General features: G+C 37.4%; 1 protein-coding gene across 1 annotated transcript in view; it reads left to right on the top strand.

The window, feature by feature from the left end:
- The first annotated feature begins 7256 nt into the window (after window positions 1–7256).
- Window positions 7257–15551, top strand: part of LOC150096265 (large ribosomal subunit protein eL24-like) — a 61716-nt gene continuing 53421 nt past the window's right edge. Inside the window, exon 1 of the mRNA XM_090409016.1 lies at window positions 7257–7398. Coding sequence (XP_090265142.1) covers window positions 7257–7398 — 142 coding nt within the window. The remainder of the gene's footprint in view (window positions 7399–15551) is intronic.

The following is a 15551-nucleotide window of genomic DNA, read 5'->3' as shown; positions in this document are numbered from 1 at the left end:
AATAAATTCGAAAAAAAAAAAAACAACCAGCAAATTAAAGATGGGAGCACGGGAAAATAAGCACTTACATGGGCAATATCTGCGGGACACCAAAGAAAATATTGCCAAGTCTTGATCTAAAGAAAGAAATTGAATTTTGTTTTATCCGCTGAAGAATAGGCATTAAGAACTACTGCAATTAAAATAAACATTGAGAATATCAAGGCCAATTGAGATCAAGACCAATAAGACAAAATATACTATTGATTTCGCTATAGGCCGGAGATTTCCAGGCATGATCTGGAAAACATACAATAGCAAATTCGTACGAGTGCAGGTCGAGAGATGATTGCTTGAGGCAGAATGTGATGAAAGGAACTCTGGATGCCAGAGTATTAGACATGGTCATAGGATAAGAAGAGCTATTCATAACCAAAAATCACACATTGCCTCCGATTGGGGAAAATGACCATGCGATCTTGACTTGGGAGATTGCAAAATATGAGGAATATTCTGTCAAGAGGGAGTATATGCAGAACAACACGGAAGATGATTATGACAAGTTTAGGAGGAAGCTCGAAGCTGTTCATGACAAAAACCCCTGCAAGGGAAGTATGGTAGTAGTAGGAGATAATCTAGAGGGCATCTAGAGGATGCAATATTCAATTGTATGCGTAAGGTAAAGATATCTAATCCGGTAGTAGTTAGATGGATGAGTAATTTCATTAAGCATAAGCTGCAGAAGAAATATTGTAGAGGGTGTAAGGAGAAAGATGACCAGGAAATTCATGAACAGTACTAGGATCAGGCAAGAAAGGTGACCTTCTTGACCTAAGGAAGGCAAAATCAGATTACAAGAAGCTACCGAACAGGCTAAAAGTAATCCCAGAGTTCTTTCGTTAAATGGCAAGTAAAAATGGAAATGACTGTGGAAGAATAGCCCCTTAATGAGTGCTGATGGTGAAAAGATGACAAAAGCAAATAAAATAGTTCAGTTACTGAGTGACCACTTTGCAAGGATATATCATTTAAGAGGGGTTAATGCTGTGGCATATGTGACAGAGACTTATGGGAGAAAAAAGGTGGATTGGAGGTTCTAATGATACTGGGGAATCTTAATGTAGCAGCTGTGGGATTAGATGGGTATCATCTATCGTTTTGGAAGAATGCGGAAGGGAACTGGAAATGCCTCTGACTAGGTTCTTTAAGTTTCATCTCTGGCAGAGTTCCATGGGAGTAGAAAAAGAGTGCAAAATAATCCCCTTACATGGAAGTGGAAAGAGGGTAAAATTGTTTCACTGCATAAAGGTGGTGATAAGGCTGTAACTTCAAATTATAGGCCAATCTTTATATCTGGAGTTGTGGGGAAAAATACTACAAAGACTGGTGAGAAGGATGAAATGGGTTGATAACACCGCAGTAGCATATTATCAACCAATCAGTATCTCAGAAGTGGTGGTAAAAGTACTGAAAAATTGGTCAAAATAAGACTATAGATAAGAATATGATACTCTATTAGATATTAGAGGAAACATGACTTTGTGAAGGATTGGTCATGCTTTAGTAGCTTTTTTTTTTTTTTTTTTTTAGTTGGGCCCATATACGAGAGGTTGGCTGGTCAACCTTTAGTACTTTAGTACCGTATATGGGTAGTGGAATGGGAAAGGAGAAACTTGTTGACATTCGATTTGAAAGCCAGTATATTGTATTCCTTGGGAAATATATCTTGGGGAAGACTGTTCTACAGTACAGCAGCAGCAGCAGGGATGAAGGAGGAGGAAAAGAAACTTGTTCTGTGGGTTTCAAGGTGTACTGTGAAGGGATATTGGGCGGTGGCTGTACGTGTTCCAATGGGTTTAGTACAGAGTGGGGGAATTATTGATGCTGTTTCAGATGAGCATTTTCCATGAAAATATTTATAGAATATACAAATTGCAGAGACTAAAAGTCTATGTGAAAGTGGAGGGGGGGGGAAGTGAGTTGGTGAGAGATGGATCATTTATCAGTCTAATTGCTCTCCTCTGTATTGAGTCAAGCATTTTGAGGGAGCTTTTTGGACCCCACTCCAAATGTGAGAACAGTATTCGATAGATGGGCGGATTTGTGATTTGTATAAGGTTAAGCTGTTTTGAAGTGAAGTAACGTCTTGAGTGAAAGAGAAAGCCTAGTTTTTAGGAAGCTGAGGATACAATGGTTGTGGTGTGTTTATACCAGGAGAGGCCTGATGTCATGGTAATTCCGAGAAGAGAAATTTCATCTTGCCTGGGAATTTGAGTGTTATCAAATGTAATACTGGGGGAAAATGGTTCTTTTTTGTGGGAAATAAGACAGAACTAGGTTTTACTAGCGTAAGTTGATGAGGTTATCTGAGCCCCATCGGAGGATGTCTTGGAGGTCCGAATTAAGAGAAGTTGTGGTTGATGGTCTGTGAGTTGAAGTGAGTTGTGTAGGGTATGGTTTATCAAATGAAAGGGAGGAGTGCAATGTGCTGTCACCTGTAAAACTGTGTATTGGGTTGGAGGTTAACTGAAGTAGGTCATTGATGTACAGAAGGAAGAGGGTCGGTGAGAGAACTCAACCTTGTAAGACCCCAGCATTAGTTGGATGGTGGGAGGATAGGGAGTCATCTACCATCACACATAGTGTGCGTCCAGACAGGAAGCTGGCAATCCATCTGCAGAAGTCCTGAGACAGTCCAAATGATAGAAGTTTGCTGAGTAAGCCTTTGTGCCAGACCCGGTCAAAGGCTTTAGAGATATCAAGTGCAACTACTTGGAATTCGCCAAATTTTTCCATGGCATATGTCCAAAGATGGGTGATATATGAGAGCAGGTCACCTGTTGATCGGCATCGACGGAATCCATACTGGTGGCCGCTTAATAGCTGAGTACCTCTAGAGTAGGAGTTGAGAATTGATGATTTTCTCCATCACTTTAGATAGGATTATAAAAAGTTTACTAACTTTTTATAATAGAGTAACAGATGAGTTGGATAAAGGAAATGGCTACACGATGATTTTGCTGGATTTTACAAAGGCATTTGACTGAATACCATATGGAATTCTTAACCAAATTAGAAAAAAACGACAATGGATATGGTTGATAAGAGGGTTACTGCTGGACAGATATCAAAAAGCAGATATGGAGGAACAGAATCCAGGAGAAAGCAAGTGACTAATGATCTCCTGCAAGGTTCAGTGCTAGGACAAGTACTGTTTAATTTGTACATAAATGATATAGGAAATAACTTGAAAGGAAATATTCAGTTGTTTGCTGATGATACAAAATTAGATAAAGTAATAGAGAATCAAGGCAATGGGGACAGCTTGCAGGATGATTTAAATAGGCTATCAGTATGGGCAAAAGATAATGGGTATCAATTTAATGTGGAGAAAGGTAAAGTTATGCATTTTGGAATAAATAGATTACAACTTTGCACCATATTGATGGAAGTGTACTCCAGGAAATGAAGCTAGGGAGTTTAGGAGGCGGAGGGATGATTGACAGAGAGTTGAAGTTTAGAGAACATATTGCTAGGGTAGCTCGTAAGATTATTTGGCCATTGAAGAACACACTAACGAATAGAGATAGGGAACTTGTTATTCCTCTTTGTAAGTCCTTGATACATCCATATCTTTATTACTCTGCTCAGGTCTGGTCTCCTGGGTTTCTTGAGGATGAGGAAGTGGTGAAGAGGATTCAGAGGCGAGCGACCACGATAGTGAATTTTGTGGAATAATCTCGGAGGGTAGATCGAAGGTGTGCAAATTGTAGAAGTTGGTTAATAGGCGAAAAAGTATGTGATAGGGGATGTGATAGAAACATTAAGTTACTTAAAGAGTTTTATAGGATTGATATAGGGGAACGTTTCAGCACTTGGTTAGAGAGAGTAGAACAAGAAATCATCCTTGGAAGTTGAGTAAAGATGCAGTTGGTAGGGGTGTGAGAACTAGATTCTTCTCTTGGAGAGTTGCGAATGAATAGATTGGATTGCCAGATTATGGTAGATTGTGTGGATAGTTTGGGTCTCCCGCGATGAGTCTTCGGAATCCATGGAAGTGCCCATACGACAAGAACAACAATAATAATAATAACAAGAAATACAGATTATGCAACTAGATGAACCGATCGGTGATTGTAGCAAAATTGCTCAAACTGATTACAAACACTGCAATGATGAAACGCAAAGATAATTCATTGGTATTTATGCAAAAAAAAAAAAAAAACACGCTTTCCTCATCTCTGACAACTGATGGCAGCATAAAATCGACAAAAATATTAGAAAACGAAACTGAAAATTCTTTAGAATTTTCCTACATAAACTGATCAGCCTTTGACCCACAATAGGCCTGACATTACAGTTATTGAACATCGACGAATGTGGAATATTGACATCACTGTACCCAGTGATAACATCATCAATAACAAAAAACAAATTATCAAATTATGCGCAACAGTTAACACTTTCATTGCCAAGCTGAAAATTGGAATTTCGTGTGGTGGCCAATTTTTTTTAATTTTTTTATTTAGTTAGCGACGTCCACGCAATAACGCGTGATCGGCTGTTTGGTGAGAACTCGCATCGCGTGATCGCGTGATATCGTTCATTGCCAAGCTGAAAATTGGAATTTCGTGTGGTGGCCAACTTTTTTTATTTTTTTTATTTAGTTAACGACGTCCACGCGATAACGCGTGATCGGTCGTTTGGTGAGAGCTCGCATCGCGCGATATCGCGTGGTTGGCAATGAATATGTTAAACATGACAATTTAAATACAATATCATTAAAAAAAAAAAAAAAACTAGCATTACTTGGAAGAGTCCAAGCAAAGTCCCAACAACGATTCTTACATACTTGGGTAGAAATTGAAGTTATATCACTAAACTGTTATGATTATAATATATATTATTCTGGCTATGTTTTGATTGTGATAAATAAATAAATAAATAAATAAAATACGTTAATATAGTTCAGCTAAAATCCTAAATTCCTAATTTCATGAAAATCCTGCAGTCATATTCTCTAGTGTGCTAATAGATAGATCTCTCTGGTTTTTTTTTATTTTTATTTTATTTTACTGAGCCAGTTATTGAGAAAGAAGTTGTCTGCAGTGCTACTTGTTGGGCTTTGGCGATGGGGGAAAAATATTGCCATTGTAAAAAAATAAAACAACAATGTCAGCCAAGTAGCCGCTTCTAAATTTCAGTAAACATCTAGCTTTGTCTCAGTAATCTTCTCGCTTTTTTACATAAAATAATGTAAAAATGATATCTCACTTTAATGAGATATGATTTATTTCTTAAATGAAGTAAGTAAAAGCACTCAAGGAATAACTGGTCGATATTTATTGTATTATGAGAACTGGAGGTGTCTTTGGCATTTTACTTTTTTCTCCCTCTTTTATAAACTGATTTTTGTCTTACGTTGATGCAATTCTCATAATACAATAAATATCGACCAGTTATTCCTTGAGTGCTTTTACTTACTTCATTTAAGAAATAAATCATATCTCATTAAAGTGAGATATCATTTCGTTGAATATTGCAGAGGATAAAACTAGCGGCTCGATCATATTCCTTCTAGAAAGGTAGTTCTAGTCGAATTTTAGCTCTAATTCTTGAAATGAGAATAATTAATGACGACTCCACCGTAATTAACTTAAAAGGATCCCTGTTCATTCTTAACAGAGTTGCTAGATTGGCCATTTAGACGTTCCAAGAGAATGCAAGATTTTTGCTATTTAATAAAATTTATCATATTTATTATACTCGTTCAATTCTCAATTTCTAAGCTATAAGCCTCGGCATCATTCATTCATGTATACTTTCATTCTCTTCCTAGGTCTTTCTATATTTCATTTCCCTACATTTATATTTAATTACTTCTAAAAAATTTCATTTCAGCTGCTTATATTTTATTTCCATCTTTTTTTTCCCTCTCCATCCAACTTTCTAAACCATATAACACTGTTGGTATTGCCATAACTTTGTAAAACTTACGATGAGTAAATAATTCATTCGAGTACTGGAAAAAGCAACACTGAGAATGATACGAAAACATAAGGAGATGTGTAAGATGCTGCCGTAAAATGACTATGGCTCTATTAGTATAATCACTTACATAAATAATAAAACAATAAATACACCAGGACCGGCTCGTGCATAGGCACAGCGGAACTGCAGCAGCCCCAGTTTATCTCGATATATAAATACTGTATATTTATTTATTTTAATTATATTTGCTTGTAATATTTAATTTTATCATCAACAATCCCATACAACTCTCTTATTTTGTATAAAAAATAATAAAAATCCATCTTGTAACCCTTAGGAGGGCGAAGGACGCTAGCAGCGCTGTGTTTACCACAGTGTCATATTGCTACGCGCGCAAGCATATGCACGTCATAGTAAGATGCGAGCTATTAGCGTAATGCAGCACTGTCCGTCGCGCAGTTCCACTGTTGTTTATATGCAGTTTGCACCGGTAGTAGAGTGTTCGTAGTGCTTATCGTGTTTACTCCGTCTCTTTAAATATTTGGACATTACAATTAAAGAATTAAAATTTACCGGCCTGGTTGGCCGAGTGTTTAGCGTATCAGCTCTCCAGCCAAAAGACCCCGAGTTCGAATCCTGCCGTGGGCCTGGATGTTTGTGAGTGTCTGTGGAAGTGGTGGTCGGCGGTAGATGGTGTAGTTGCGATCAGTTAGTGGATTGTGCGGTTGAGACAGAGAGTTGTAGAGCAGGTGCCCTCCCCTCGATGAGTCTTTGAACTCCCTGGAGGTGTCAAATAATTGTAATGTCCAAAAATTGTAAGTCCATTCCTTTAATTACAATTAAAAGAATGGATTTTATTTTTAAGTAATTTTGAATTATACTAAACTGTATAATTTTATCGATAATAAACAATATTTTTTCATGTTTAATTTTTTTTCCATTTTTATCATAATTTTGATATTTTATCCAAAAATGTATACACTGTACTTACAGTGTGTATATATATTTCGAAAGTTGCAGCACCCCCACGATTTCAAGAGACGAGCCGTCACCGAAATACATTAAATATGGTACTCAGTGCCTGATGTGGAGTTCGTTCTAGAAGCTTCATCGTGGAAGCAGAAGGCTTGCAATGTAAAAGTATCACCTGTTTATTCACCATTATTTATTATTTATCTGAACAACTCCAACAGCTAATGAGTAAAAAAAAAAAAAGTTGGGTATGTATTTGAAAACAATCTCGAATGATATAGAGGACATCTGAGATGCTTCCTTTCCTTCGTAATATGGAAAATAAAAGATTTGATAAGGAATATGAAGACAGTCCTACTCTAAAGTTCGCAAAGCCAGTAACTGATTCTAAAATATATACTTCATTGATTTTAAATATGATTAAATATGAAATTATGGCAAATAAAGTAAATACTGGTAAGTGACTAAATAATAATTAAATAATAAATGCTAGTCAAATATTCTCTCTCTCATTTTTTTTTTTTTTTTTGCTGGTAGGGACAAGAGACAGCCATGTAAAAAAGTTTTATCTCATCTTTCCCTTAACCTATTAGCTTAGTAGCTAGTATTAGCTTAGTCCTAGTAACTGAAGCGGATGACACTCATAAAACTGGCTTCTATTATTATATATGAAGCCAAAACTTTAGCTCCATATACACTCTTTAGCCAAAACATTATGATCATCCAGCTTGTTTCCAGCAAATCAAACTGCACAAACGGAAACAGTGGTGCCGGATGTATGGGGGCTTAAGGCATCACTGGATCCTCTAATCGACAAGCACACCTGGACCGCTAATTCTCACCTGAGGAATGTTCCGGACCAGGTATTGCCTACATAACCATGTGGGCAATACCTCGCTCGGTTCGCTGAACGTTATTCTGTCTACTGTACGCCCCCCCACAGATACGAGACCCTTCGACACTTCTGCGCATGTCAGAAGCAGGAGAATCCATTCCGATAATAGGGTAATCAATCCGTCTTCTGGAATGAGTTGTTTATTATTACACGTCGGAAATTTAACTTTTTTTTAAAATGAACATTGTAGATTTTAAAGTGGTAACTATTTTGTTTGTATAAAAGTTGGAAAATTTTACGTATAAAGCACGTGATTTTGCGTGTTTGGTGACCAATTCGTACAGCAGCTTTTTTCTTTTTTCCCTTCAACATGAACTGACTCTTCTTGGCAAGTTGCCAGAATAGGATCTTGGATCTGTGGTCAGACAGTAGTTGGTTCAGAATAGCTCAGGACACCTTCCGTAGACTAGTAGAGTCAATGCCAAGACTCTACGCCAAAGCTGTTTTCTCTGGCAAAGGATGCCCAACACGATTATAGGTGGTCTGGATAGCCATACTGTTTTATCTCATCAGAGTAAATATATTATAATAACTTATTTTAATAATAAATATATTATTAAAATATAAATATATTATAATTTCCTTTGCGAAATCGCGACTCACTTAGTAGCGATTTCGCAAATGAAATTGAAGGATGTGGACATCTTGTATTTTTTGTCGTAAGAGAATTTACAAGAAAAGAAATATTAGCAACAAAATCGATTAAAAACACTGTTATTCTTTATTAAACGTGCATATTTCGATTTTACTACTTTACCTAAACATGTTCATGGCAGCAACTGAAGAAAATTCTAATTCGCAAATGTATATAAGCAACGAAAGATCAAGTAGCCGACTTTATTTTTTCAAGATCTCAAACCAACCAAGAACAGTAATTCTTTCGCTCTGTCTCTCTAAAATTCTCCAATACTTCAGAAGAGCATCGCAACAGCATTTTATTCCAAGAGTGTTCGATTAAATGAGTCCACTCGACTTTTAAATAAGCTACTTCACTAGCGTCATCATCAATTATGGATATATTGAGGAAGACAGATAGCAATAAACGGTCTCGCCTACTCCCTATAAAGGAATAAAAGGAGTTAGCAAATTTTTCGGATATATGAATATATTTTAGGATATATTTTGAAAAATAAAATATATCCAATATTATTTTCAAACAGGGTTACTCGAATTTTCACATAAAACCAAGCGCAAAAATCCTAATAAAGTACTTTGTTACTCATTAATCTATTACTCGCTGTCACCTATTGTCAAGACGTATCTGAGTAGTAGTTTGGTGTATTTTTTGTACACGTGTGTGTGTGTATTCGGGGGGGGGGGGTAACTGTTGATACCACGAGTTTATCATCTAGGAGCATGACCACAGATAAACTAGTGGAAATTACAAATCCTTGGATATTGGGAGCATATCAAATTATTTATCATTTCACAGTTCATTTTCGATTTGTCTCATCGACATTGTTATCTTGGTGCTATGAAAACAACAACAGCGATAACAGAAATTCTGCAGACAGAAAACCCTATAAAAACTGAAATAATAAAAAGCAATAAATAAAAATCCCTGGATTTTTATTTATTGCTTTTTACCTTAACATCTGGACCTTAACATCTTGCCCCTTCCATATTTCGATTTCACATATCAAGCCGAAACGAGATGCTGTCCAGTGCAATACCAGACAATCCCCATTCATTTGACAACACTTATTTATTTCTTAAAAGTTGTCTTTTAAGAGTATTATACACGTCGAATTCTCTCTAGGTTTTTGGCCATAACTTGAGCAAATTTAATCTGTTATAGAACGCCTTTTACTCGTATGTAAGCAGAGTGTTCCAGCTCATTTTTTCCATATCATTTTCCCATTCTCGCTATCTAACATGTTCTTCTATCGCATACTTTCCATAATACATGTTGTTTTCCGACTATTCCACTACAAATAAATAAATGAACGAATCCTATTAACTCTCTACGTTGCTGTATTTTTTATGTTGTTTGACTGATCAATGGTGAGCAAAATTAGAAAGTATAATGCTCATAGAGTAGTTTCGGATGATTTGAATAAATTTGCTATGCAAGGAGAAGAGTGAGAAACAAGGGGGGGGGGGGGTTCAACCTCAAAAAATGTAAGAGTTTTGCATTTTGGCAGCGTTATACTCAAGAAGCAAGGAATCTTGAGATAATATTTAGACAGGAATTTGAAATTCATGAGACACATTACAAAAGCGGAGAACTGACAAGTAAACAAGTTATAAAATGGAATGACAAGTTAAGGACCTGATTATCCCATTATATAAGCCTTATATAACATATTTAAGGTTAAAGATTACGAAATGATGGCAGTTTATCTGCCGTACTCTCTTCCTTAAGTGTCATTAAATATATATTCTGCACACAGTTGCAAGAACCGGAGCTGGCACAGTGCCAAGCAGAGTCAAATCATATTGAAGAGGAGGAAGGAATAAGGCGATGTACGAATCCGTCACCAACGCGGTCTATATATATATATATATTTTTTTTTTTTTTTTTATTGTGAACATAACAATCTTATATACAGGATTAACCGGTTTTTGGTTCTCTGCAGTCAGACAGAGAGGTTACATGCTCATACTCTTGTTGAGATATGTTACATCGAAGTCACTTATAAGGCTAATTACATTTTTTTTTTTAAATAAATTAAAGCCATTAAGAGTTATTTTAACATGATACTGTATAAGAACATAAATGTGGAAGAACATAGAAGTTACTCTTACACAATATTATCTATTAACATGAGAGTGCCAGCTGATTAATTTTCGCACTGTTAAGCACAACAATCCTTCTTTCTTCCCCCTTTCTTTGGGGGAGGAAGGTGTCACTTCTATGCTGGAAAGTGGATTATAATGCAGTCGCCCTGCTCAGCTGGGGGGGTGGGGGGGGGGGGGGGTGGGGGGGGGGGGGGGTGGGGGGGGGGGGGGGTGGGGGGGGGGGGGGGTGGGGGGGGGGGGGGGTGGGGGGGGGGGGGGGTGGGGGGGGGGGGGGGTGGGGGGGGGGGGGGGTGGGGGGGGGGGGGGGTGGGGGGGGGGGGGGGTGGGGGGGGGGGGGGGTGGGGGGGGGGGGGGGTGGGGGGGGGGGGGGGTGGGGGGGGGGGGGGGTGGGGGGGGGGGGGGGTGGGGGGGGGGGGGGGTGGGGGGGGGGGGGGGTGGGGGGGGGGGGGGGTGGGGGGGGGGGGGGGTGGGGGGGGGGGGGGGTGGGGGGGGGGGGGGGTGGGGGGGGGGGGGGGTGGGGGGGGGGGGGGGTGGGGGGGGGGGGGGGTGGGGGGGGGGGGGGGTGGGGGGGGGGGGGGGTGGGGGGGGGGGGGGGTGGGGGGGGGGGGGGGTGGGGGGGGGGGGGGGTGGGGGGGGGGGGGGGTGGGGGGGGGGGGTCCTGAAATATTGGAAGCGTATTAAAATTTATTTTAATGTATATTCTATTGTACATTGTAATTTCCTTAAGCTATTTAGTAAGAAATTATTTTTATTTTCTATTATTATTGTACAAAGCAATTTTAATACCTGGACAAAATAAAGATCCTTGCATAGTTTGTTCACTTCAATAGTGCCTTATCTTGGAGAACCAGTTTCATTTTTAATTTTCTGTGATTCAGATTTCCTGAAGGACGTTCTTGAGCGACTCTGCCTTTATAGAGAATAACATGAAATTCTTTAATGATATCACTAAATTTTTTCTCTTTATATTGTAATCTGCTGTTCTTTGCACTTTCACTTTCTTTGTTTCCCTTTATAATTGGTCATTACAAAATGAAATTAACAGTTATGATTTAAATTGATATGTATATATTTTCTGCTAGTTCAGATATGCTAACTGTATCAGATGTTATAATGCAAAAATAGTAAGAAAAAAATTATTTGTACTTTCTTTTCAAAACACAAAGAAAGAACATTGTAAGTTCACCCAATGAAAAAGAAAATACATATTTTTCTTGTGCTATCCGATTTTTTTCTTGTAGTACAAAGAAGTACTACAAGAAATGATTGATTACATTATAACTAATAGAGAAATCGTGTGAGAAAAAAAAAATATTTGTGTAAGAGTTCTAATATCTGCTGATGTGACAACTCATATATAAATAATTTTTTCTTCTAGTTTAGATACGTGGCATTGTTGAAGTAGCTAAACCTTTGCTACTATTTACACTGAAATGAATGGACATGTTTCCCCAAGTGATTTATGTTTGTAACAGTTGTCTTGCGAATGATTTATAAATTCTGAAATATCCACAGATTGAATAAGTCTAACCTCTCCCTCCCCCCCCAAAAATAAGATTATGCATATGCTTCTTTTCTTTCAAAAATAATTCAAATCCTCTTTTTCAAGATAATTGTATGAAATAATTTATAATGTTTCGATAATAAAAATGAAACTGATCATTACAAATTAAGAACTTATTTTAACATAAAACATTTGTGATGGGGAGGAAGTGGAGAGGATCCAGAGACGAGTGACCAGGATGATAGCAGGTCTGTGGAATGAACCTTATGAGAATAGGTTGAAGATTTGTGGGTTGCAGAGATTGGACGATAGGCAAAGGAGGGGTGATATGATTGAGACATTCATACTGAAGGATTTCTATAAGATTGATCCAGAAGATATTTTTGAAAATATGACTGGTGGTGGGAGGACTAGGGGGCCATGCATGGAAGCTGGGCAAGAGCGTGGTTGACAAGGGTGTTAGAGCTAGGTTTTTTACTTGGACAGTGGTGAATGAGTGGAATAAGCTTCCAGAATCTGTTGTGAGTGCTACGACCGTGAATGAGTTCAAGGCAAGGTATGACATACTGTGTCAATGTCGAATAGTTGTTCTTGACATAATGTTAGGGCCTCCCTCGATGAGTCTGTCGACTCCTTGGAGTTGCCCGGAACAACAATAATAATAATAAATACTGTATCGGCCTGTGAAAGAAATGTCTTCATATTTTCAATCTTTTTTCTATGTTAGGATGTCTACTAATCAACAATTGAAAACAAAACACGACATTCTTGATGTAATTTGCACTACGGCTTGAGGCATTTTAGTGTCCCTTCTGGCTAAGCGTTCTCTCTCTTCTTTCTCAATAGCACTGAGAGTAATCTAAGCCTTTACCCTTTTCCTCCATCTAAGAGGATTACTATCAAGTATTTCTAAGACGTAGATTACTTCAGAAATAGCAACCAGCAGCAGAAGTAGAAGTAAAAATATTTAGATTATTTTAAGAAAAAGAAACAAAAACAATACTACTGAACTTTCTTTTGTGTGGTATGCATATAAACAGTCTTACATGGTGAAAATATAGCATAGTATTTCTAAAATTTCATATAATTTCAGCAGACAGTAGTAGAACAGCTGATTTTAGATTGCAAAGAAAGAGTACAGAATTAGAAGCTTCACAGTACAACAATATTATTGTCTTATTTCTTTTGTCAAAATGGTAAAATGAAGTAATAGCTTTTGAGTACTATATGGAAACGTTTTGAAATCTGTAAAAATTTAGAGTAGTTATGTAATTAACTTCCAGGAGAGAATAAGGAGGGGGCGTAAACATTAGAAAATCTTCAAAATGAGCAGAAATTTTGAATCATTCTGTATATGATATCCTTCATATTGTATTTTCAACATATCTATGATGGTTACGCACTGGATATTATCGTAATGTGCGTCCTACAAAAAAAAAAAAAAGCAAAGAATCCCTGCTAAAATATCATTGGATATAAATTTTTGATACTAAAAAGACTCGCAATCGGAAACCGAGATATGCAATATAACCATGGTGGCCAAACTCTGGCTTGCGAGCCGCATGTGGCTCTTAAGTTTTATTGGCTCAACTAACCAATAAAAATATAATTTTTCTTAATTTTCTAGCAGACAGTTTTTCTGAATGATGATTGGCAATGTAGTTATTTATGTTACCTTGTCAGAAAATTTAAAAAGATACATTACTAAATTTTGTACTTCTTATAATAATAAAAAAGGTAATAATTTAAATATTAATATTTTAATTTTATTCTTCAGTTAATAACCAAATTAACTTCATGACAAAATTTACTGAAGAATTTAAATCTGTAATAGAGGCTAGTTTTAAAATATCATGGAGCATCGCATGTGCAAAATGGCCTTATACTGGAGGGGAATTTATTAGATATAGACCTTTGGAATGTGACTCTTAACAATTTCTGGTAGGTAACTATGGCTCTTGCTGCAAAAACTCTGGCCACTCCTGCAATATAATGTCATTTGTTGTTCATAAAACAAAACAAAAAAAAATAATAATTCGTTTCTAAAACTGAAATGTGATGATCCACATAATGGTATTTTGCTAGGAAAGAAAGCAAAAGCTCATATTTATTTCAATAAATATGTGACATGTTCAATGCACACATTTGAAAATTCGCGAAAATAATTGTTTCTCTATTGTGAGTAAAGTGTAAGAACAACCTGTGCAACTCTTCCGTTGCGCTTATTTGAAGAATAAAATACAGCTATTTTTGCACGTGTGAAATTCGTTTCAATTTGTGGGAAGAAACATGATAAATCATTTTAGAGGCAAAAAAACCAAATATCTCAGGACAGTAACCAAGCAAAACAGTGTGCATAAAGACAGGTGACACAAAAGTCAAGCACTAACAGTTAATCCACTAATAGCTCTAAAATAGCCATAAAGGGATTAACAGCGGAGGGAGGTAATGGCATGATAAAAGATAGAATGCCGATGAGGTTTTGATCCATGCAGAATGCTATGGCAGTCTGGATATTTCGTCCACCTCAGCCGGTAGGGAGGTTAATAAATAAATTGTTCCAGTTGTACCCTGCCCTATAGGAGAAAAATCTCTAGACCTTCTCAACTTCCATAGATGTCCTATCCTTACACTTCATGAAATGAAAAATTTCATCTACAGGTATCCTGTATGACTCAGAAATTTGTAGATGTATTGTATCAATCCTCTTGTTTGTTGGCATCTGCAGTCCACAAATTTTCAATCTTTCTTCATAATTATATTCCACAGTCCTGATATCATTTTATATTCTCAGTTGCACCCTCTCCTTGTATCTGCATCACTTTGGAAAACAGGATACTAGATCTGTGCACTATAGCCCAGATGAGGTCATACCAAAGTCTTGTAAAGAGGCAACATGATTTACTTACTCTTACGTGTCAGTGTTCATTTCAAAATTGTAATTATCCCTCTGAGTTTTATTTGCAGTCTTTGCTATATGGCTTATAAGCTTCATCTTCCTGTGTATTTAGAAGATTTCAGGATCCCTAGCCTGGTCAGTTTCATCTAGTATAATCCTGCCAATATAATATGCTATTGGATATCTCATTACAACAGGGTTCATAACATTACATTTACTAACATGGAACCAGCAGCCTTTTCACATACCCACAATTCCAGCTTATTCAAATCAGTCTACAAGTATTGCATATGTTGGTACATTGACATCATAATACAGTGGTGCCTCATACTTTGAACGCTTCTAACTTTGAGCGTTCCAGAGTTCAAACGCTTGAGAACACAAGAAATCTGATTTGCAGTTTGAACTATAGTCCAGGAACTCAGAGTCATGTAGCATTAGACAGTTTTGGCATGCTTCTCTGAAATTCTCCCACTCACTCCCCCGTGCCTGCGCAGTGTGTGTGTCTGTCTTGATTCGGATTTCGAATGGTTCATAGTTTAAATGGGTTTCTGGAACGAATTAAATAC

This window comes from Typopeltis vanoorti, chromosome 19 (genome assembly GCF_054136105.1).
Source record: "Typopeltis vanoorti isolate ZY-2024b chromosome 19, IOZ_Tvanoo_1.0, whole genome shotgun sequence".
Lineage (NCBI taxonomy): Eukaryota > Metazoa > Arthropoda > Arachnida > Uropygi > Thelyphonidae > Typopeltis > Typopeltis vanoorti.
Note: the sequence above shows the minus strand (reverse complement) of the source record. Positions and strands in the feature narration are given on the sequence as shown.